This window comes from Nerophis ophidion, linkage group LG08, assembly GCF_033978795.1.
Source record: "Nerophis ophidion isolate RoL-2023_Sa linkage group LG08, RoL_Noph_v1.0, whole genome shotgun sequence".
Taxonomy (NCBI): Eukaryota; Metazoa; Chordata; class Actinopteri; order Syngnathiformes; family Syngnathidae; genus Nerophis; species Nerophis ophidion.
The window spans coordinates 1,738,799-1,764,595 of NC_084618.1; the positions used below are offsets into that span (position 1 = coordinate 1,738,799).

The following is a 25,797-nucleotide window of genomic DNA, read 5'->3' on the forward strand; positions in this document are numbered from 1 at the left end:
AAGCTAATCGATGCTAACATGCTATTTAGGCTAGCTGTATGTACATATTGCATCATTATGCCTCATTTGTAGCTAAATTTGAGCTCATTTAGTTTCCTTTAAGTCCTCATTATTCAATTTATATCTCATGACACACTATCTGTATGTAATATGGCTTTTAATTTTTTGCGGCCCCAGAGAGATTTGTTTTTGAACTTTTGGTCCAATGTGGCTCTTTCAGCATTTTGGGTTGCCGACCCCTGTTCCAGAAACTTAAACTGCAGCTCAGCTCGCTCGCAGTTCTGGCTTGAGGTGAAGGCTAATTAGCTTTTAGCGTAACGTTAGCTCATTTTGCGGTGTGTGTGTGTGTGTGTGTGTTTTACAGACAGAACAGCTTTGAATGGCAGGGTCCCTGCTATCACATGTTGATAAAAATATAACATTTACATAATAAAAATCAACTACAAGCTTCCCAAATGCTGTAATAAATTAAGCATGATGAGTTGACTTGAAACTGTTTAATGTTGCACTTTTTATATGTAGAAGAAAAGTTTTGTCATTTTTATTAATCTGAGCAACTATTTGAGGCAGTTTAATGTGGATTAACGTGGGCAGAATCATTTTAATGTTCCCATTGTTAAAATGATAAAGCCATTGTTTACAAATTTGGTGAATAAATAACCAAAAATATTTATATTTTTTTGTTTTCTTACTGTACCGAAAATTAACCGAACCGTGATCTCTAGGGCTGCGAATCATTGGGTGTCCCGCGATTCGATTCAATATCGATTCTTGGGGTCACAATTCGATTCAAAATTTTTTTTTTTTTTCCATTCAACACGATTCTCGATTCAAAAACGATTTTTTTTGCCGATTTAAAAGGATTGTGTATTCATTCAATACATAGATTTCAGCAGGATCTACCCCAGTCTGCTGACATGCTAGCAGAGTAGTAGATTTAAAAAAAAAGCTTTTATAATTGTAAAGGACAATGTTTTATCAACTGATTGCAATAATGTAAATTAGTTTTAACTATTAAACGAATCAAAAATCTGACTTATTTTATCTTTGTGAAAACATTGGACACAGTGTGTTGTCCAGCTTATGAGATGCCATCCAAGTGTAAGCCACTGTGACACTATTGTTCTTTTTGATTATTATCATAAATGTCTAATGATAATGTCAATGAGGGATTTTTAATCACTGCTATGCTGAAATGATAACTAATATTGATACTGTTGTTGATAATATTCACTACTTTTGTTTTGTTCTGTGTGGTGTTTGTGTCTCCTCTCAATTGTTCTGTTTATTGCAGTTCTGAGTGTTGCTGGCTCAGCTTTGCTTTGGAATTGAATTGCATTGTTATGGTATTGCTTTGTATTGTTTTGTTGGACTAATTAAAAATAAAAATAAATCGATTTAAAAAAAAAAAAAGAGAATTGCTTCTGAATCCCACAACGTGAGAATCCCGATTCAAATCCGAATCGATTTTTTCCCCACACCCCTGGTGACCTCTAAACCGAGGAACGTACCGAACTGAAATTTTTGTGTACCGTTACATCCCTATTAGATAATGTTTAAAAGATGCTTTATTTTTTTCCTGTCAAAATTTAAATATTTATTTACATTTAGTAATAATACGAAGTCATTTATTAACACGCACTTCTCCCAGGCCTCAAACAACGTGAACTAGCACGTCTGCTTCTTCCATTTTATTTAGCTTACTCACAAACTGATAAAACGTGGCGATTGACGCCAAACGCAAAGAATTAATTTTCGTTTTTATTTTTTTTTTTTAATTCGACCGTTTTCTTCAGCGGTGGAATCGGGCTGAAATGCACGCCACACTGATCCATGCACGCCACACCGATCAGTGCACGCCACACCGATTCATGCACGCCACACCGATTCATGCACGCCACACCGATTCATGCACGCCACACCGATCCATGCACGCCACACCGATCCATGCACGCCACACCGATCCATGCACGCCACACCGATCCATGCACGCCACACCGATCCATGCACGCCACACCGATCCATGCACGCCACACCGATCCATGCACGCCACACCGATCCATGCACGCCACACCGATCCATGCACGCCACACCGATTCATGCACGCCACACCGATTCATGCACGCCACACCGACTCATGCACGCCACACCGACTCATGCACGCCACACCGACTCATGCACGCCACACCGACTCATGCACGCCACACCGATTCATGCACGCCACACCGATTCATGCACGCCACACCGATTCATGCACGCCACACCGATTCATGCACGCCACACCGATTCATGCACGCCACACCGATTCATGCACGCCACACCGATTCATGCACGCCACACCGATTCATGCACGCCACACCGATTCATGCACGCCACACCGATTCATGCCCTCGTGGCGGAGTTTTAAATTGGCTCTTAATATTTCATAAGGGCCGAGACGCGGCGTATTAATAAACTAATCAATTAATGATGCTCAATGCTAAAACGAGCGCGCAGTGGTAATGAACCTCGCGGGGCGGCACTCATGCATCCGTGGATGCACACACACACACGCGCACACACACACGCACGCACACACACACACACACACACACACACACACACACACACACACACACACACACAGGCGCACACGCGCACGCACGCGCACACGCGCACGCACGCACGCACGCACGCACGCACGCACGCACGCACGCACGCACGCACACACACACACACACACACACACACACACACACACACACACACACGCGCACACACGCACGCACGCACGCACGCACACAAAATGCATCTTACTCATTGTGAGCAACAATTCTTTCGGGTTCCCAAAGTTTGGAGCGACCGTTTTCATGAAACATAAAAAGTCAGACCTAAAAGGATTTGGAGGTGGGCTTTTTTGGATCCATGAAAGCCGTCTGAACAAAGCAAATGAGTGTAATAATAACTAATAAATCACGTTTCTAGATGAGGCAAAGGGCCAATAAATGATGAAAATATTTGGACACTCCTGCTTTAAAGTCCTACTGAAAGCCACTACTAGCGACCACGCAGTCTGATAATATTTCATCATTGATATATAAACTAACATTGCAACACATGACAATACGGCCGCTTTAGTTTACTAAATTGCTATTTTAAATTTCACGCGGAAGTATCATGCTAAAACGTCGCGGTATGATGACGCGTGCGCGTGACGTCAGGCATTGTAGAGGACATTTTGTTCCGGCACAGTTCCCAACAATAATTCGTATGTTTTCATCGCATAATTCCACAGTATTCTGGACATCTGTGTTGCTAAATCTTTTGCAATTTGTTCAATGAATAATGGAGACGTCAAAGAAGAAAGCTGTAGGTGGGAAGCGGTGTATTGCGGCCGCCTTTAGCAACACAAACACAGCCGGTGTTTCATTGTTTACATTCTCGAAAGATGACGGTGAAGCTTTACTATGGAACAGAGCGGTCAAGCGAACACGGTTGGATTGGACCACACACACAAAGTACGGTGTATTATGCAGCGATCATTTCGAAAGATCTTGTTACGAAGAGGGTCCCTTGCGAAGGGCAGATTTGGGCATGGCCACCACACGTCGACTGGTGCTGAAGAAAGGTGCGGGGCCGACCTTCAGGGTGTACAGGTACGACCATATAATCTCACTAAAACACTAGTAACACAATATAGGCAGATAAGGGATTTTCCAGAATTATCCTAGTAAATGTGTCTAATATCTGAATCATTCCCACTGATCTCGTCTTTTTTTCTAGTCCTTCACTGTCACTTTCCTTATCCATGAATCTTTCATCCTCGCTCAAATTAATGAGGAAATCGTCGCTTTCTCGTTCCGAATCGCTCTCGCTGCTGGTGGCCATGATTGTAAACAATGTTCAGATGTGAGGAGCTCCACAACCCGTGACGTCACGCGCACATCGTCTGCTACTTCTGGTACAGGCAAGGCTTTTTTATTAGCGACCAAAAGTTGCAAACTTTATCGTGGATGTTCTCTACTAAATCCTTTCAGCAAAAATATGGCGAAATGATGAAGTATGACACATAGAATGGAGCTGCTATCCCCGTTGAAATAAGAACATCTCATTTCAGTAGACCAGGCAGTCTGATAGTTTATATATCAATGATGAAATATTAACATTGCAACACATGCCAAAAAGGCCGGTTTAATTTACCAAATTACAATTCTAAATTTCCCGTGGAGTTTCTTGTTGAAAACGTCGCGGAAAGATGACACGGGTTTGTGACGTTATTGGTTGGAGGGGACATATTAGCCCAGCACCACACACGGCTGAAAGTCGTCTTTTTTCATCGCATAATTACACAGTAATTTGGACATCTGTGTTGCTGAATCTTTTGCAATTTGTTCAAATAATAATGGAGACGTCAAAGAAGAATGCTGTTGGTGGAAAGCGGTGGATTGCAGCTGCCTTTAGCACCGAGACACAGCCGGTGTTTCTTTGTTTTTGTTGTGAAGCTTTAACACAGAGCGGTCAAGATAACATGTTTCTCTACGTCAACTAGCAAGTTTTTGGATGGGAAAATTGTCGGCTCTTACCGGAGACTTCAGTGGATTATGGGACCTTCTCCTGTAGCTGTCAAAAAAGCAGCTGTGACCTTGGCTCCTCATCGGCTTCTCTCTGAGACACTGGCGTTCACCGCAGCCATCCGACTTTCAGGTGTGACTTTACTCATCTAATCTCACTAAAACACTATTAAAACAATAAGCAAATAAGGGATTTTCCAGAATTATCCTAGTAAATGTGTCTAATTATATCTGAAACGCTCACACTGGGGTAGACTGACAGAAGCGTGGCTGCCAGTTTGCACCTACGGCCCCTCCGACCACATCCTATTATTTATTCATCATTCATTCACCAGTGTGAGCGGCACCGGGGGCAAAGGTGAAGTGTCCTGCCCAAGGACACAACGGCAGCGACTTTGATGTCCATAGGTGGGAAGCGAACCTGCAACCCTCAGGTTTCTGGCATGGCCGCTTTACCCACTACGCCGCAGTGCCTCACTCTAACTTTCCTCATCCACGAATCTTTCATCCTCGTTCAAATTAATGGGGAAATTGTCGCTTTCTCGGTCCGAATAGCTCTCGCTGCTGGAGGCTCACATTATAAACAATGTTCAGAAGTGAGGAGCTCCACAACCCGTGACATCACGCGCACATTGCCTGCTACTTCCGGTACAGGCAAGGCTTTTTTATTAGCGACCAAAAGTTGCGAACTTTATCGTGGATGTTCTCTACTAAATCCTTTCAGCAAAAATATGTCAATATGGTGAAATGATGAAGTATGACTCATAGAATGGAGCTGCTATCCCCGTTTAAATAAGAACATCTCATTTCAGTCGGCCTTTAAGACTCATCTGCGCGCACCCCTGACCGTTATTCCCTAGAAGCGCCGCTAATGTCCTTTTTCCTGATTCCACTTCCCGCTCCTCAGGCCCCTCCCCTAATTATCGTCGCTTCCGCGAGGGAATTTTCGTTGGGTTTGGTTTGGTCCCGTGTCGAAGTCAGAGGCGGTGGCGGGGGGGGGGCCAAAAAACGCCCCTCGGGCCCCCTAAGCGGGGAGTTTCGTCTTCTACGAGGCTCTGCTCTGCGTCTAAGGGAGAGTTGACCCTTGACCCATATCTCGGTCTGGCAGGCAAGCTTGGTGACCGAGGGTCACGTGACCCTTCCCCAAAAAAAACACTGACCGGTCCAGGTCCGGAAGATCCTTGGTCCGCGTCCTGCCGGTCATATGGGGGCGTCGTACTCCTCCAGGAAGTCTCTGAGCGTGTGCGGGAGCTGCTGGACCCGCTCCGACCCCCCCAGGCCTTGATTGTTCAGGGTCCTCCTGCACATGTGCTGCAGGGACGACAGGGAGTTGAAGAGGGGCCGCAGCAACTCCAGGGGGATGCGCTCCCCGCCGGTGTGGATGAGGTAAACGCAGCGGCCTTTCAGCTCGCCGCCCTCGGGCCCCTTCCCCATGTAGTGTGCCACCAGCTTGAGCACGCAGTCGAACTGGGGGGGCGCCTGGGTGCACTGGGAGTCGGGCTGCAGGTAGAAGCCGCCCACCTCGCTGTGGATGCGCAGGTTCTTGGTCCCGCGGGCCGTCTGGACGGAGAGCGTGAAGAAGTGGTGGTGGTCCGAGGAGTCTCGGATCAGGAAGGTCCCGGGGGGCTCCGAGCGGAGCAGGGAGCTGGCTTCCCGCCCCCCCACGGCGCCCCAGTAGAAGCCACTCTCCTGGAGCTTACCCAGCGCGCGCATCACCTGCAACAGGTCAACGGTTCTCAATTTGGGGGGAGGTTCTAACCCCGAAACATTCGGTTTTTGAAAAGTAGACTGACCTGCTGGTAGTGCGCGTGCGAGCTGAAGGGCTTGAAGTGATGCGGGGTGACGTCGGCCCGCTGAACCCTACCCTCCGAGGAGCCGGCGCCGCTCATGGCGCGGGGGGGGGCGCCCGCGGCGGTCCGCCGCTGCGCCGGTGCCATCGCCCGCCGCCTCTGCCTCCTGGAGTGGCAGGAAGCCGCAGGACGGCGAGGGAAGGCAGGGCGAGCAGGGGGAGGCCGGTGGGGTCACACACCGGGGCCAGGGCCCGGGGGCAGGGGAGTCCGATGCATCCAGAGAGGGGCTGGGAGAGGGCACCTAGACACAGCTGCACAGAGGGAAGGGGGGAGGGGAGAGGGGATGCCATTCATGAGCACACATCCCTGACGCCATCAATGGAGGCTCCTTTTACACCCAAACGGCACTTTGCGGCTACTGGTGACAAATGCATGAATGGGGGCAGCCGGCCGCGGCTTAAATTAGACGTGGCAACCGGATCCTGATTGCTTTCAATTGTCATCGATCGGCTCTACACCGCAATAGGGAGGGGGGGGGGGATCGGGAAAACAGGGTGACACAGACAGAGCGCCCGACTAGCCTGGACGGCGACCCCTTTCTCCGGTTACACCCGCGTTGAGCCTGGAGGAAGGGCTTGGGGGGTAAGACGTAAAAAGACACACCGTAATGGCGGCTAAACAAGCATCCATCCATCAATTTTCTACCGCATATTCCCTTTCGGGGTCGCGGGGGGCGCTGGCGCCTATCTCAGCTACAATCGGGTGGGAGGCGGGGTACACCCTGGACAAGTCGCCACCTCATCGCAGGGCCAACACAGATAGACAACATTCACACACTAGGGACCATTTAGTGTCGCCAATCAACCTATCCCCAGGTGCATGTCTTTGGAGGTGGGAGGGGCCTATCCCCAGATGCATGTCTTTGGAGGTGGGAGGGGCCTATCCCCAGGTGCATGTCTTTGGAGGGGGGAGGGGCCTATCCCCAGGTGCATGTCTTTGGAGGTGGGAGGAAGCCGGAGTACCCGGAGGGAACCCACGCATTCACGGGGAGAACATGCAAACTCCACACAGAAAGATCCCGAGCCTGGATTTGAACCCAGGACTGCAGGACCTTGGTATTGTGAGGCAGACGCACTAACCCCTCTGCCACCGTGAAGCCACAAAACAAGCAAACGTTGGGAAATACGTGCTAAGCTACAAAGCTAAAGCTACATCTTGAACCCCTTTTTTTTATTGAGAGAAATATGATTTATGTATTTAATATGTGTATGCTTAATATGGTATGTTATTTATTTATTCACTGTTCTGTTGTAGACAACAAGGAAATGGGGCAACATTGCTATGGTGTGAGAAGGAGTATGATTAAAGTCCTACTGAAAGCCACTACTAGCGACCACACAGTCTGATAGTTTATATATCAATGATGAAATATTAACATTGCAACACATGACAATACGGCCGCTTTAGTTTACTAAATTGCAATTTTAAATTTCCTGCGGAGTTTCCTGTTGAAAACGTCACGGAATGATGGCGCGTGCTTGTGACGTTTTTGGTTGGAGGGGACATTTCAGCCCAGCACCACACACGGCTAATAGTCGTCTCTTTTCATCGCATAATTACACAGTAATTTGGACATCTGTGTTGCTGAATCTTTTGCAATTTGTTCAATTAATAATGGAGACGTCAAAGAAGAATGCTGTTGGTGGAAAGCGGTGGATTGCAGCTGCCTTTAGCACTGAAACACAGCCGGTGTTTGTTTGTTGTGAAGCTTTAACACAGAGCGGTCAAGCGAACATGTTTTCTCTACGTCAACCAGCAAGTTTTTGGATGGGAAAATTGTGATATTAAGTCGGCTCTTAATCGGAGACTTGAGCAGATTATGCGACCTCCTCCTGCAGCTGTCAAAAAGGCAGCTGTAACCTTGGCTCCTCCATTGGCGCTTCTCTCAGAGACACTGGCGGTCACCGCAGACAACCGGCTTTCAGGTATGACTTTATAATCTCACGAAAACACTATTAACGCAATAAGCAGATAAGGGATTTTCCAGAATTATCCTAGTAAATGTGTCTAATTACATCTGAATCGCTCCCACTGCCATCGCCTGGAGCCGTCGCCCTTTTATTTTTATTAGTGCTTCACTCTAACTTTCCTCATCCACGAATCTTATATATATATATATATATATATATATATATATATATATATATATATGTGTGTGTGTGGGAAAAACCACAAGACTACTTCATCTCTACAGAAGTGTTTCATGAGAGGGTTCCAAGTCATCTCAACAGTTCTGTAGGGATGAAGTAGTCTTGTGATTTTTCCCACACACACACACACACACACACACACACACACACACACACACACACACACACACACATATATATATATATATATATATGTATACATATATAGCTAGAATTCACTGAAAGTGAAGTGTATATATATATATATATATATATATATATATATATATACATATGTATACATATATATATATATATATGTATACATATATATATATATATATATATATATATATATATATGTATACATATATATATATATATATATATATATATATATATATAGAGAGAGAGAGAGAGAGAGAGAGAGAGAGAGAGAGAGAGAGAAATACTTGAACTTCAGTGTTCATTTATTTACACATATACACACACATAACACTCATCTACTCATTGTTGAGTTAAGAGTTGAATTGTCCATCCTTGTTCTATTCTCTGTCACTATTTTTCTAAGCATGCTGAACAGCCTCTTAGATGATACATTGCTGTGTGGCACGCACAAAATTGCTTTCATCAAATGCACTAGAGTCTGGAATCTTCCATCTCTCCCTAGCATGGCCCAAAACGTACACTAGATTGCAGTATTGTCCTGTTTATGAGTGTCACGATAGACGAAAACGTGACTGCTGTTGTTGTGTGTTGTTACCGCGCTGGGAGGACGTTAATGAAACTGCCTAACAATGAACCCACATAAGAAACCAAAAATTCGCCCTCGACCTTTCTACAGTTATAACGCCATTGCGCAGACACGCTGTTTATATTGCGGGAAAGCGGACGTGAAAACAGGCTGTCGAATTTCGGGAGAAAATTTGTCCCGGGAGAGGCGCTGAATTTAGGGATTCTCCCGGAAAATCCGGGAGGTCTGGCAGGTATGTGTGCCGCGGCACAGTGGTTGAAAAACACTGCTGTAATGAAACAACTGGAATTGGGTGATGCATTACATTGTATCGCACGCATGTGTAACGGCGTAGGAGACAGACGTTACAGTCGTGGACCGTCGACACATGTTGGAAATAAAGGGGAATTGAACTGAACTGAAAGCGAGCGTTTAAACAATAGCGACATATTTAACGCGGTCTACTTTGCTCGGAGGGGGTACGCCGTCAACTTACCTTGCGGATTGACACAGCCCCGTGCCGCAGCTCGTCGCCAAGAGACACGCTCGGCAAACTACCCGAGAGTAGTGCTGGATGGAGTATTATTAGCTCAGGCATTAAAATCCCCCTTTGGCGAAATATTCCTCCTCAAGAAAAGTCTAAGGTCGTCTTCCTGGGGCCGAGGGGAGCTCGGCGGCGGTGAGAGGTGGCCCAGACCGTGTCGTCTGTCTGTGTGTGGCGGAAGGTTACCGGAGGTTGTTTCCAGTGAGTAAAGCCGATCGTAAGGCCCCGCCCCCTTCAGTCCTTCCAGTAAACGCGCACGGCGCGCGCGCACAGGCTGGCGCACGGGCACGCGTGCGCGGGCAGATTGCCAATAAATGGTCACGTGACCGCTGCAGGCCCACTTCCTGGTAATGCTCGAAGATTTTGCACATTTACCGCGCGTCGCATTTAAAAAAAAGAAAAGAAAAGAAGCATTTTCATCGTTTTTAAAACGGTGACACTCTACCTGGTTGACATACTTTTTTCGGATTTTATGAGCGCATATTTGGCTTTCATTACGTTCAAATTGCTGATACTAACAAGTCAATACATTCACACATCAAAGACTTTACCTGTGTGAAACATTTCAGGACATGATGTTTTGTCAATGGTGAATATAGCGACATTATTTAAAGGCCGATACTGAAATGAGATGTTCTTATTTAAACGGGGATAGCAGCTCCATTCTATGTGTCATACTTCATCATTTCCCCATATTGCCATATTTTTGCTGAAAGGATTTAGTAGAGAACATCCACCATAAAGTTCAAAACTTTTGGTCGCTAATAAAAAAGCCTTGCCTGTAGCGGAAGTAGCAGACGATGTGTGCGTGACGTCACGGGTTGTGGAGCTCCTCACATCTGAACATTGTTTACAATCATGGCCACCAGCAGCAAGAGCGATTCGGGCCGAGAAAAGCGACAATTTCCCCATTAATTTGAGTGAGGATGAAAGATTCGTGGATGAGGATAGTGAGAGTGAAGGACTAGAAAAAAAAAAGGCGAGGCCAGTGGGAGGGATTCAGATTAGACACATTTACTAGGATAATTCTGTAAAATCCCTTATCGGCTTATTGTGTTACTAGTGTTTTAGTGAGATTATATAGTCATACCTGGAAGTCGGAGGGGTGTGGTGACCGCCAGTGTCTCTGAGTGAAGCCATGGAGTAGCCAAGAAAGTCGCAGCTGCGTCTTTGACAGCTGCAGGAAGAATGACACATTCTTCGCTCATGTCTCCGGTAAGAGCCGACTTATTACCACAATTTTCTCACCGAAACCTGCCGGTTGACATGTGGTCGGGGACCATGTTCGCTTGACCTCTCTGTTCCATACTAAAGCTTCACCTTCGGGAATGTAAACAAGGAAACACCGGCTGTGTTTGTGTTGCTAAAGGCAGCTGCAATACATCGCTTCCCACCTACATCTTTCTTCTTTGACGTCTCCATTATTAATTGAACAAATTGTAAAAGATTCAGCAACACAGATGTCCAGAATACTGTGGAATTATGCGATGAAAAGACACGACTTTTAGCCGTGAGCGGTGCTGGAAGAACATGTCCGCTACAACCGTCATCATACGTGTCATCATACGTGTCATCATACGCAACGTTTTCAACAGGATACTTCGCGCGAAATTTAAAATTGCAATTTAGTAAAGTAAAGCGGCCGTATTGTCATGTGTTGCAATGTTAATATTTCATCATTGATATATAAACTATCAGACTGCATGGTCGCTAGTAGTGGCTTTCAGTAGGCCTTTAACCATCCATCCATCTTCTTCCAGTTATCCAAGGTCGGGCCGCGGGGGCAGCAGCCTAAGCAGGGAAGCCCAGACTTCCCTCTCCCAAGTCACTTGGTCCAGCTCCTCCTAGAGGATCCCGAGGCGTTCCCAGGCCAGCCGGGAGACATGATCTTCCCAACGTGTCCTGGGTCTTCCCCGTGGCCTCCTAATGGTCGTACGTGTCCTAAACACCTCCCGAGGGAGGCATTCGGGTGACTAGATGCCCGAACCAATTTACACAAATACATTTTTTTTGTGTGCATATTTCATTTCCATTACATTCAAATTGCTGATAATAACAAATGAATAAATCAAAGATTTTACATATTTGAAACATTTTACATATTAAAAGGGAATATTTCAGGACATTATGTTTTTTCAATGCTGAATATAGTAACGTTATTTAACCAATTTACACAAATACATATTCTTTTTTATGTGAGCATCTTTAAGTTCCATTACATTTAAAATTGCTGATAAAAACAAATAAATACATGCTCCGACATCAAATATGTTACATATTTGAAACATTTTACACATTAAAAGGGAATATTTCAGCACTGTTTTTCAATGGTAAAATATAATAACATTATTTAACCAATTTACACAAATACATATTATTTGTGTGTATATTTAACTTTCATGACATTCAAATCGCTGATAATAACAAATCAATAAATTCATACATCAAATATCAATGATTTTGCATTAATTTTTTTTCAATTGGGAATATAGTAACGTTATTCAAAGCAATTTACACAAATACATATTTTTATTTCTATTTATGTGAGCATCTTTAACTTCCATTACATTTAAATTGGGGCGGCATAGCTCGGTTGGTAGAGTGGCCGTGCCAGCAACTTGAGGGTTGCAGGTTCGATTCCCGCTTCCGCCATCTTAGTCACTGCCGTTGTGTCCTTGGGCAAGACACTTTACCCACCTGCTCCCAGTGCCACCCACACTGCTTTAAATGGAACTTAGATATTGGGTTTCACTATGTAAAGCGCTTTGAGTCACTAGAGAAAAAGCGCTATATAAATATAATTCAATTAAAAAAATTGCTTGTAATTATAAATAAATAAATTCAGGATAGAGCGATGCTCATACATCAAAGATTTTACATATTTTGAATCATTTGACACATAAAGGGAATATTTCAGCACTGTTTTTTTCAACATTAATTAACCAATTTACACATTTTTATTTCAATTCAAATTGCAGATGACAATAAGAAATCAATAAATTCAGGATATATCAAATTATAACTCACACTCAGGACACTTTTCTCTATATAATATTTCAGGTATAGTGTAAAAAAATAGTCATTATTAATCCAGAATGTGCTTTTTTGGCATTTTATGTTGTAATGTCTTTATAATAATTATATAATTGGAATTGTCAGCATCTTTTTCTATTTTGCTGGGTTTTAAATTGAGTAATTCTGACCGATGCATTGCAATGCAATGTGTATTTTTTTTTCAAATATTTTAATTTAAAAAAAATAATAAAAAAAGCACCTTGTTGTCGTTAATGGAAAGGTTACACGTGTCTGCTTATCTACAATTAACAGCCCGACTAGTAATAAAACAAGTAAAACAGTACACACGCGCACACAGCTTGTACGAACACATTTTTATTGCATGACTAGTGATCACACATTTGATAACACAAACATGCATTCTTTTTAAACAAGTGTATATTTGTATATGGATATATGGAAGGTGCAGATGTATATTGGATAAAAGTACATATTTTCCAAGGCAGGGGCGCCCGAAGATATTTTTTAACGGCCCGCGGCACATTCTGAAAATACTTTTAAATAAAAAGGAAGACAAACAACAAAAAGTGGACCAACAGAGCAAACAGGTGAAATGTAACAGGAAAAAAGTTGCAAGGTTGACTCCAACACTAAGCAGCCAGGCAGACTGATTTTTGTCTTTAAAAGCCGTCATTGCACAAAAAATAATAATGAATCAAATGTTATGAAATTACTGACCTATTCAAGGCTCCAATTACTTCACATCAAATATTCCACTTAAACAGTTTTGTGGATATCATTACATTTTTTGTGTGATTGCCATATTAAAAAAAAGTTTTCTTGGAAAAAGAAAAAGGCGTAAAACAAAAAAAATAAACAACAACATACTCAGTTGATATAGAGAACTTCAAATATTCCACTTTAAAATATTTTGTGGTAGTCATTACATTTTTTTGTGTGGTTGCCTTTTAAAAAACGTTTTTGTTGACAAAAAGGCATATAACAAATAAAACAACAACATACTCAACAGGTAGATTTGAGGTTGATGTAGAGACTCAAGACTTAATATACACACACACACACACATACATACATACATACATACATACATACATATCCATATATATATATATATATATATATATATATATATATATATATATATATATATATATATATATATATATATATATATATATATATATGTCTTGATTGGGCTTCACGGTGGCAGAGGGGTTAGTGCGTCTGCCTCACAATACGAAGTTCCTGCAGTCCTGGGTTCAAATCCAGGCTCGGGATCTTTCTGTGTGGAGTTTGCATGTTCTCCCCGTGAATGCGTGGGTTCCCTCCAGGTACTCCGGCTTCCTCCCACTTCCAAAGACATGCACCTGGGGATAGGTTGATTGGCAACACTAAATGGTCCCTAGTGTGTGAATGTTGTCTGTCTATCTGTGTTGGCCCTGTGATGAGGTGGCGACTTGTCCAGGGTGTACCCCGCCTTCCGCCCGATTGTAGCTGAGATAGGCGCCAGCGCCCCCCGTGACCCCGAAAGGGAATAAGCGGTAGAAAATGGATGAATGGATGGATGGATTATCCAGAGAATAGTGCTCGATACCGTGGTAGAGCGCAATATGTATGTGTGGGAAAAATCCCAAGACTACTTCATCTCTACAGAAGTGTTTCATGAGGGGTTCCCTCAATCATCAGGAGATTTTAATGGAAGCATTCACATACAATGGTTTATATAGGGCACAGAGTGGGTGGGTACAGGCAGGTGTAGGGTGTGGTGATTGGCTCATGTGTTACCTAGGAGGTGTTTCCGTCTGTGGCGGCATGTTGAAATGATTTCACTGCGCTTGTTGAGGGATTTTATATACATACATACATATATATATATATATATATATATATATATATATATATACATATATGTACATATATATATATATACATATATATACATACATATATATATACACATACATATATATATACATACATATATATACATACATATATACATACATATATATATATCAATCAATCAATCAATGTTTACTTATATAGCCCTAAATCACTAGTGTCTCAAAAAGCTGCACAAACCACTACAACATCCTCGGTAGGCCCACATAAGGGCAAGGAAAACTCACACCCAGTGGGACATCGGTGACAATGATGACTATGAGAACCTTAGAGAGGAGGAAAGCAATGGATGTCGAGCGGGTCTAACATGATACTGTGAAAGTTCAATCCACAATGGATCCAACACAGTCGCGAGAGTCCAGTCCAAAGAGGATCCAAGACACAGCAGCGAGAGTTCCGTTCACAGCGGAGCCAGCAGGAAACCATCCCAAGCGTAGGCGGACCAGCAGCGCAGAGATGTCCCCAGTCGATACACAGGCGAGCAGTACATGGCCACCGGATCGGACCGGACCCCCTCCACACGGGAGAGTGGGACATAGAAGAAAAAGAAAAGAAACGGCAGATCAACTGGTCTAAAAAGGAGGTCTATTTAAAGGCTAGAGTATACAAATGAGTTTTAAGGTGAGACTTAAATGCTTCTACTGAGGTGGCATCTCGAACTGTTACCGGGAGGGCATTCCAGAGTACTGGAGCCCGAACGGAAAACGCTCTATAGCCCGCAGACTTTTTTTGGGCTTTGGGAATCACTAATAAGCCGGAGTCCTTTGAAGGCAGATTTCTTGCCGGGACATATGGTACAATACAATCGGCAAGATAGGATGGAGCTAGACCGTGTAGTATTTTATACGTAAGTAGTAAAACCTTAAAGTCACATCTTAAGTGCACAGGAAGCCAGTGCAGGTGAGCCAGTACAGGTATATATGTATGTATATATGTATATAAGGTATATACAGTATAGGTATATATGTATGTATATATGTATATAAAGGTATATACAGTATAGGTATATATGTATGTATATATGTATATAAAGGTATATACAGTATAGGTATATATGTATGTATATATGTATATAAAGGTATATACAGTACAGGCGTAATGTGATCAAACTTTCTTGTCCTTGTCAAAAGTCTAGCAGCCACATTTTGTACCAACTGTAATCTTTTAATGCTAGACATGGGGAGACCCCAAAATAATACGTTACAGTAGTCGAGGCGAGACGTAACAAACGCATGGATAATGATCTCAGCGTCTTTAGTGGACAGAATGGAGCGAATTTTAGCGATGTTACGGAGATGAAAGAAGGCCGTTTTAGTAACGCTTTTAATGTGTGACTCAAAGGAGAGAGTTGGGTGGAAGATAATACCCAGATTCTTTACCGTGTCGCCTTGTTTAATTGTTTGGTTGTCAAATGTTAGAGTTGTATTATTAAATAGAGTTCGGTGTCTAGCAGGACCGATAATCAGCATTTCCGTTTTTTTGGCGTTGAGTTGCAAAAAGTTAGCGGACATCCATTGTTTAATTTCATTAAGACACGCCTCCAGCTGACTACAATCCGGCGTGTTGGTCAGCTTTAGGGGCATGTAGAGTTGGGTGTCATCAGCATAACAGTGAAAGCTAATACCGTATTTGCGTATGATGTCACCTAGCGGCAGCATGTAGATGCTGAAGAGTGCAGGGCCAAGGACCGAACCCTGGGGAACTCCACACGTTACCTTAACGTAGTCCGAGGTGTATGTATATATATATATATATATATATATATATACATACATATATATATATATATATATATATATATATATATATACATACATATATATATATACATACATATATATATACATACATACATACATATATATATATATATATATATATAAATATATATATATGTTTATATGTATGTATATGTACATATATATCAAATTTTACTCAAATATTGAGAAGTTGTACTCACTGGAAGACTGCAGAATGAGTTTCCACTCACACTTTGTCTGTGTGTGCGTGTTTCTACGTGTGTGTGTGTGTGCGTGTGTTTTTATGTGTGTGTGTGTCTTCTCCTCCACGTGTCAATAAAGTTTGTTCAAAAGGACACAGCCGCAACAATGGCGGCCTCCATGTCGTGGAGGAGGCTGTACTCCCCGGCTCTGGCTGGGCTTTTCACGCGGATAGCAGAGCGGCTCTTCCGCGCCGGGGACAAAGGAGGCGGGTAAGACACGCGCTTCCAAGAAGACACCGAACTGACGACGTTGTAGCCTGGAAAGTGGACATGTGGTCGAGGGAGCCCACATTGTTTTACTAGCACGTTTGGCGGCGCTTTCAAAGACGCATTTAGCCGCCGAGCTCGCTGGGACGTCACCTTTGTTGGGGCTTTAACATTACAACTTTGAAGAAAAAAAATAAGTAAAAGGGTAAAGCTAAAGAAATTACGTTTCCGGAAATGAAGCAGTTGCCACATGTCACGTGATTACCTTGCATTAGGAATGTTCGTGAAGTTCCGCCTGTCCTCGGCAATCATCGGTACATTTTACTTTACATTAGAAATGTTCGTGCAGTTCCGCCTGTCCTCGGCAATCATCGGTACATTTTACTTTACACTAGAAATGTTCGTGAAGTTCCGCCTGTCCTCGGCAATCATCGGTACATTTTACCTTGCATTAGAAATGTTCGTGAAGTTCCGCCGGTCCTCGGCAATCATCGGTACATTTTACTTTACACTAGAAATGTTCGTGAAGTTCCGCCTGTCCTCGGCAATCATCGGTACATTTTACCTTGCATTAGAAATGTTCGTGCAGTTCCGCCGGTCCTCGGCAATCATCGGTACATTTTACTTTACATTAGAAATGTTCGTGAAGTTCCGCCGGTCCTCGGCAATCATCGGTACATTTTACTTTACATTAGATATGTTCGTGAAGTTCCGCCTGTCCTCGGCAATCATCGGTACATTTTACTTTACATTAGATATGTTCGTGAAGTTCCGCCTGTCCTCGGCAATCATCGGTACATTTTACTTTACATTAGATATGTTCGTGAAGTTCCGCCTGTCCTCGGCAATCATCGGTACATTTTACTTTACATTAGATATGTTCGTGAAGTTCCGCCTGTCCTCTGCAATCATCGGTACATTTTACTTTACATTAGATATGTTCGTGAAGTTCCGCCTGTCCTCGGCAATCATCGGTACATTTTACTTTACATTAGATATGTTCGTGAAGTTCCGCCGGTCCTCGGCAATCATCGGTACATTTTACTTTACATTAGAAATGTTCGTGAAGTTCCGCCTGTCCTCGGCAATCATCGGTTTTCAGGCTCTGGGCTGATGGTTATATTCTAAAACGGGATTGGTTGTTTCATTGTTAGCCCCGCCCAGTCTGACAGCAGACACATTTAAATGTAATTAGACCCCCGCATTTACTTCCGGGGTCATGATTAATACAGACATTTTGTTAACGCTATATTATAAAAATATAACGCTATATTATAAAAGTACAGACGTTTTGTTAACGCTATATTATAACAATTAAAAAAACAATTTACGAACACAAGCTATGGGATGACGCATTTACTTCCGGGGTCACGTTTCCTCTTACATCATCCCATAGCTTGTGTTTGTAAATTGTTTTTTTTAAATTTTTTTATAATATAGCGTTAACAAAACGTCTGTATTTTTATAATATAGCGTTATATTTTTATAATATAGCGTTATATTTTTATAATATAGCGTTAACAAAACTTCTGTATTAATCATGACCCCGGAAGTAAATGGGGGGGAAGGTTTTTTTTATAGGGGGAAGAAATTTGGCGTGACACCACCATACACCTTACAGTCAAATAGCTTTGTATGTCACACATGCTAACTGGTAGCATGCTATCGTTAGCATATTAAAACTATCGTGCTAACTTTTTGCGCTAGTTTTGAAACTTGTAAAATGTTAGCATGCTAACATTAAAGTGCTAACTTTCTTTGCTGAATATACTTATTTTCCTCAACTTCCCCAGTTAGCTTGCTAGCATGCTAAAATTAGCATGCTATCTTTTTGCGCTAGTTTTGCAAATTTTTACCCCAGAGTCATGTAACTTGGTATGTGACTTTTTTAAACTGTTATCATGCAGAGGTGGGTAGTAACTCGCTACATTTACTCCGTTACATTTACTTGAGTAACTTTTGGGATAAATTGTACTTTTACGAGTAGTTTTTATGCAACATACTTTTACTTTTACTTGAGTATATTTATAGAGAAGAAACGCTACTTTTACTCCGTTCCATTTATCTACATTAAGCTCGCTACTCGCTACTTTTTAGGGACGGCGTGGCGCAGTGGGAGAGTGGCCGTGCGCAAACCGAGGGTCACTGGTTCAAATCCCACCTAGAACCAACCTCGTCACGTCCGTTGTGTCCTGAGCAAGACACTTCACCCTTGCTCCTGATGGGTGCTGGTTGGCGCCTTGCATGGCAGCTCCCTCCATCAGTGTGTGAATGTGTGTGTGAATGGGTAAATGTGGAAGTAGTGTCAAAGCGCTTTGAGTACCTTGAAGGTAGAAAAGCGCTATACAAGTACAACCCATTTATCATTTATTTATTTATTTTTTTATCGATCTATTAATGTTTGTTTTGGTTATGACAGAGCTTCAAAGTAGAATCTACGCATGCCTGCGTTTCACCAATCACATGCAGTCACTGGTGACGTTGGACCAATCAAACAGAGCCAGGTGGTCACATGACCATCCATCCATCTTCTTCCGCTTATCCGAGGTCGGGTCGCGGGGGCAACAGCCTAAGCAGGGAAACCCAGACTTCCCTCTCCCCAGCCACTTCGTGTAGCTCTTCCCGGGGGATCCCGAGGCGTTCCCAGGCCAGCCGGGAGACATAGTCTTCCCAACGTGTCCTGGGTCTTCCCTGTGGCCTCCTACCGGCTGGACGTGCCCTAAACACCTCCCTAGGGAGGCGTTCGGGTGGCATCCTGACCAAATGCCCGAACCACCTCATCTGGCACCTCTCGATGTGAAGGAGCAGCGGCTTTACTTTGAGTTCCTCCCGGATGGCAGAGCTTCTCACCCTATCTCTAAGGGAGAGACCCAAACTCATTTGGGCCGCTTGTACCCGTGATCTTATCCTTTCGGTCATGACCCAAAGCTCATGACCATAGGTGAGGATGGGAACGTAGATCAACCGGTAAATTGAGAGCTTTGCCTTCCGGCTCAGCTCCTTCTTCACCACAACGGATCGGTACAACGTCCGCATTACTGAAGACGCCGCACCGATCCGCCTGTCGATCTCAAACTCCACTCTTCCCTCCCTCGTGAACAAGACTCCTAGGTACTTGAACTCCTCCACTTGGGGCAGGGTCTCCTCCCCAACCCGGAGATGGCATTCCACCCTTTTCCGGGCAAGAACCATGGACTCGAACTGGGAGGTGCTGATTCTCATCCCGGTCGCTTCACACTCGGCTGCAAACCGATCCAGTGAGAGCTGAAGATCCCGGTCAGATGAAGCCATCAGGACTACATCATCTGCAAAAAGCAGAGACCTAATCCCGCGGCCACCAAACCGGAACCCCTCAACGCCTTGACTGCGCCTAGAAATTCTGTCCATAAAAGTTATGAACAGAATGGGTGACAAAGGACAGCCTTGGTGGAGTCCAACCCTCACTGGAAAAGTGTTCGACTTACTGCCGGCAATGCGGACCAAGCTCTGACACTGATCATACAGGGAGTGGACCGCCACAATCAGACAGTCCGATACCCCATACTCTCTGAGCACTCCCCACAGGACTTCCTGAGGGACACGGTCGAATGCCTTCTCCAAGTCCACAAAGCACATGTAGACTGGTTGGGCAAACTCCCATGCACCCTCAAGAACCCTGCCCAGAGTATAGAGCTGGTCCTCAGTTCCACAACCAGGACGAAAACCACACTGTTCCTCCTGAATCCGAGGTTCGACTGTCCGGCGTAGCCTCCTCTCCAGTACACCTGAATAAACCTTACCGGGAAGGCTGAGGAGTGTGATCCCACGATAGTTGGAACACACCATCCGGTTCCCTTTCTTAAAGAGAGGAACCACCACCCCGGTCTGCCAATCCAGAGGTACCGCCCCCGATGTCCACGCGATGCTGCAGAGTCTTGTCAACCAAGACAGCCCCACAGCATCCAGAGCCTTAAGGAACTCCGGGCGGGCCTCATCCACCCCTGGGGCCTTGCCACCGAGGAGCTTTTTAACTACCTCAGTGACCTCAGCCCCAGAAATAGGAGAGTCCACCACAGATACCCCAGGAACTGCTTCCTCATAGGAAGACGTGTTGGTGGGATTGAGGAGGTCTTTGAAGTATTCCTTCCACCTGTCCACAACATCCGCAGTTGAGGTCAGCAGAACACCATCCGCACCATAGACGGTGTTGATGGTGCACTGCTTCCCCTTCCTGGGGCGGCGGACGGTGGTCCAGAATCGCTTCGAAGCCGTCCGGAAGTCGTTTTCCATGGCTTCCCCGAACTCCTCCCATGTCCGAGTTTTTGCCTCCGCGACCGCTGAAGCTGCACACCGCTTGGCCCGTCGGTACCTGTCCGCTGCCTCCGGAGTCCTATGAGCCAAAAGGACCCGATAGGACTCCTTCTTCAGCTTGACGGCATCCCTCACCGCTGGTGTCCACCAAGGGGTTTTAGGATTGCCGCCCCGACAGGCACCAACTACCTTGCAGCCACAGCTCCGATCAGCCGCCTCGACAATAGAGGTGCGGAACATGGTCCACTCGGACTCAATGTCCAGCACCTCCCTCGTGACATGTTCAAAGTTCTTCCGGAGGTGGGAATTGAAACTTTCTCTGACAGGAGACTCTGCCAGACGTTCCCAGCAGACCCTCACAATGCGTTTGGGCCTCCCAGGTCTGTACGGCATCCTCCCCCACCATCGCAGCCAACTCCCCACCAGGTGGTGATCGGTAGAAAGCTCCGCCCCTCTCTTCACCCGAGTGTCCAAAACATAAGGCCGCAAATCCGATGACACAACTACAAAGTCGATCATGGAACTGCGGCCTAGGGTGTCCTGGTGCCAAGTGCACATATGGACACTTGCGTACACGTCATCATTACACAAAGTTTTCAAGACGAAACTCCAGGGAAATTTAAAATTGCAATTTAGTAAACTAAAAAGGCCGTGTCGGCATGTGTTGCAATGTTAATATTTCATTATTGATATATAAACTATCAGACTGCGTGGTCGCTAGTAGTGGCTTTCAGTAGGACTTTAATGCAGTATGAAGAAGAATGTTTGAATGTAGACACATAGAATCAGCATACTGCTGTCATTATATGTATCAAGCGTTCATTCAAGGCTAAGGCAAAAATATTGCGATATATATGGTGTATCGCGTCATGGCCTAAAAAATATTGGGATATTAAAAAAAGGCCATATCGCCCAGCCCTACTTCTAACTTTCTCAATGCTGAGGCCACCGAGAACGTGTTTTGTCAGTTTCCCTGTGGCAGAAGCCAATGTACTCGAGTGTGTGATGTGGTGCCAAACCAGCACCTGTCGGAAGTATGAGAAAACCAAAGGTGGTTGTCTTTGTACTGTTTTTTTTTTTTTACCATGGCTGTAATTACAATCCATCTGTCAGTGTAATACAACTAAACTGCTATTGATATGTTACAAGTTGATGAAAACTACTAATTTCCTCGAGTCATCCTTGTTTACAAGATGTTGACAAGCTGTGGCAAAACCCTCGGGTTTCGCAATAACACAATTCCGATTTCCCGTCCCGCAGATCCTCAGTGCTGCTTTTGGCGCCTCTTCTAGCCAAGGCCCAACCGGCACAGGAGCAAGTTTCCAGCCCGACTGGAGCCCGGGGGGCGCCCAGCCTCAACAGCCACTTCCGATGGATGGCCGAACATGTGCCCGCCTTCCGAGTCCACGGTGCCCGCGTCCATATCCTCACCTCGCCCGACCAGTTCTACCAGACTCTGAAGGTCAGTTTTCTGTCTTGCCTCTCGGTGAGGGCGGTCGCATTTTCCTCCGCTCCCTCCTTCCCTGCTTGCTATCTGTGTCCTGTCTTTGTCCGAACATTCTGAAGCCTCTTTCTTTGCGCTGTCCTCTAATCTAAACATCAAATATGAATATGATCAGCTGGACTCTCGACGCAATTGACACAGTCTTTTAGACAAGGAAAAGAGGTTTGGGGGACCCTGGCTGCCCTGAAGGAACAATTGTTGCGGGGTACGTGAGAGACTCCTGGGATAAATGGAGAATCGTGTGCCTCTCAGCTTTTCCCATCGAGGACGTGGTAGACATCTACCTATTTGGAGCTGTGATCGCGAGGCACCTGCTGATTGGGCTTGGCATTGCTCTGGTGTATCGTCAAACTCTGAAGACGATGGCAGCCACTCAAGGGGCCCAACGGCTGTTCTACGTAATGGAAGGATTCGGTCAGGCTGATGTGACCACAGACTGGAGCGATTTCGGATTTGAATCGCAAAATGGAAAAGCTTGCTGAGAAGGAATAATTAAATTGGAATTGGAAATCCAGCCTGGACACACAGAGAAGACAAGTCACTGTTTAGTCTTCTCGAAGAAAAACAACTTCTTAATCTACGATTTGACTCCCTTGAATGGCCTTGATGCAATCAGGAACAGGCTGTTCTGAAGAACTCCCCCGAGGACTCCTCAAAGATGGTCGCTTTTGACCTTCCTTTTTTTCCAACAACACCTGGTGTCGAACTTTGAGATCTGCCCCAGTACACGAAAACATTTCAATATCTCTCCCAAGTTAATTGGGCATACATGCACTCCCCCTCCCCCAAATCAAATATTTTTTCCAACAACACCTGGTGTCGAACTTTGAGATCTGCCCCAGTACACGAAAACATTTCAATATCTCTCCCAAGTTAATTGGGCATACATGCACTCCCCCTCCCCCAAATCAACGCCTTCACCACCGCTTAATTCCTCTGGGGTTGTGGATGGCTGAGTAGTGCTATATAGCGGCAGCCGGGCCTCTGGGCCTCAACTCACCCCCCCCCCTCTTTTGCAAGTTGGTGTGATTATATGTACCATGTTCATTGTGTGCCATGCTAATGTGAGTTTTCTTCCTTGGACTCAGTCTGGACCCCTCCTGAGGGTCTAGCCTTGGACTGGTATTTTTTTTTTTACTCTCCCCCCCTCGCCAGTGGTGCAACTTGAATCCCTCCCTGTTAGTGTTGTTACACCCTCCGACAACACACCGACGAGGCATGATGTCTCCAAGGTTCCAAAAAATAGTCGAAAAAAACGGAAAATAACAGAGCTGAGACCCAAAAATGAATATGGCGGGTGTGTTACCTCGGTGACGTCACGTTCTGACGTCATCGCTAAAAGACCGATAAACAGAAAGGCGTTTAATTTGCCAAAATTCACCCATTTAGAGTTTGGAAATCGGTTAAAAAAATACATGGTCTTTTTTCTGCACCATCAAGGTATATATTGACGCTTACATAGGTCTGCTGATAATGTTCCCCTTTAAGGAGCGCCGTAAGTGGCTGATCCGTTGGCGGTCCCGTCTTGTCCTCCCTGCAACGAATGTCTGCTCTTAGTGGGACTGTGCCGAAAATGTAATTTCAGTTCTTGTGTCTTGTACATGTGGGAATGGACAAAAGTCAGTGTCAAGGTCAGTTACACCCTCGAGTCCACACCTGAGTTTTTAACTCCCTCCCTTCAGGTAGAAAATACGCCTATTTGAGGCATTGCTTTCCCAGCAAGCTAATTACCGCACTTTACTGTACGAGCCATTAAAAAAAAATACAGTCGGACCTTTCAAAGGCTGTGCTAAGAGCATGTGACCGCCTGGAAACGCCGCTGCCGTCATTTGTGGGAATCACGCTCACATCCCCTTTCATACTAAAAAAATGATTGTTTCTCTCTGTCCCATCAGGCACGTGTCAGGACTGCAAAGAGACGAGTGGTCTTGGCCTCGTTGTATCTGGGAACGGGTCAGCTGGAACAAGACCTGGTGAGAGACGCGTGTGTTTTTTGTCTTTGGGCAGGTGAGAACAACATCGCCCTCAGGGCCAGAGAGCTAGTCGGAGAAAAAGTGAGTCACAGTCCTCCCCTGAAGGCAATGTTCCCCATGCCAACGTAAAGGAACGACTGCGAAGTGTTGAGGTTTCGCGTCTTTAAGGACGGCGGCGTTGGCCTGTGACTACGCGCCTGCAAGCCCCAACATACACAGCGTGAAAAACCACAGTCTGGACTCACATTCAGCTCTTTTTTTTCCCTTCCTCCTCCTGATGTTTTTATTATAAAAAACACAAATCTTAACTGTATGAGCTGCAGAGAAGCTGAGTCACACGTTTGGAAGCCTGCGAATGAGCTCCTGTCGCTGCCAAAGTCTTCAAGTATGAGTCACTGGCGCTCCACGCGGCACATAGCCAAGATGTCTTCAGCGTTGTTGTTTTCCCCGAGTTCGCTCGCAATTAAATGCAGGAAGAAGTGTTCAAAAGGTGGGTGTGTGACCCTCCCCTGGAACACAGACAACAACCCTGAACCTCAACAAAGTAAAAAAAAAAAATACATATATATATATATATATATATATATATATATATATATATATACAGTTGTGATCAAAATTAGTCAACCCCCACACAATTTTGTTTTTTTTAACAAGTTGGACATTTATTCCGTATTTTGTTTCTACTTATATCAAATAAAGATGTGTAAAATAAACAAATGCAACTTAAATTGTAACACTGTATTTTACAAAATACCAAAAAAGGACATTTTTCCTAATATCTCATTGACAAAATTATTCAACCCCTTGAAAATCATAACTCTAAAGAACAGAATTTGAATAAGGTCTTTTCAATCAGGTGTTGAAAACATCTGTAGATGTGATTAGAACCATAACGAGCAACAATTAAACTGATTGAAAAAGACTGACGCTCAGCTTCTTGTAGATGGTCAATGGTGTATTTGCAACATGGTGAAGTCCAGGGAGTGGTCAAAGAAGTCAAGAGAGGAGGTAATTTCTCTTCATAAGAAAGGATATGGATATAAGAAAATAGCAAAGACATTACACATTCCAAGA

At 44.4% G+C, this 25,797-nt stretch overlaps 2 protein-coding genes across 3 annotated transcripts in view; one reads left to right on the plus strand and one right to left on the minus strand.

Moving 5' to 3' along the window:
- Nucleotides 1-4,801: 4,801 nt before the first annotated feature.
- Nucleotides 4,802-10,001, minus strand: LOC133557182 (suppressor of cytokine signaling 3-like). The gene is made up of 3 exons (XM_061907448.1): nt 9,759-10,001; nt 6,344-6,651; nt 4,802-6,266 (listed from the first exon to the last, which is right to left on the minus strand). The coding sequence occupies exons 2-3, from the start codon at nt 6,485-6,487 to the stop codon at nt 5,751-5,753; spliced, it is 660 nt and encodes a 219-aa protein (XP_061763432.1). The 5' UTR covers nt 6,488-6,651; nt 9,759-10,001; the 3' UTR covers nt 4,802-5,750.
- Nucleotides 10,002-16,801: 6,800 nt separating this feature from the next.
- The window catches only part of LOC133557183 (CDP-diacylglycerol--glycerol-3-phosphate 3-phosphatidyltransferase, mitochondrial), a 60,320-nt gene continuing 51,324 nt past the window's right edge, over nt 16,802-25,797 (plus strand). For both annotated transcript variants that reach the window (XR_009807718.1, XM_061907450.1), the window contains exons 1-3: nt 16,802-16,956; nt 22,504-22,705; nt 24,643-24,720. Coding sequence is in view for 1 of the 2 variants with exons in the window: in XM_061907450.1 (XP_061763434.1) it covers nt 16,853-16,956; nt 22,504-22,705; nt 24,643-24,720 (384 nt within the window). In the remaining variant the exon portion in view is untranslated. The remainder of the gene's footprint in view (nt 16,957-22,503; nt 22,706-24,642; nt 24,721-25,797) is intronic.

Coding starts and splice junctions, on each gene's coding strand:
- LOC133557182 (XM_061907448.1), bottom strand. CDS start 6,487: ATGGCACCGGCGCAGCGGCGGACCGCCGCGGGCGCCCCCCCCCGCGCC. Junction 6,267..6,343: donor CGCACGCGCACTACCAGCAG/GTCAGTCTACTT, acceptor GACCTGTTGCAG/GTGATGCGCGCGCTGGGTAA.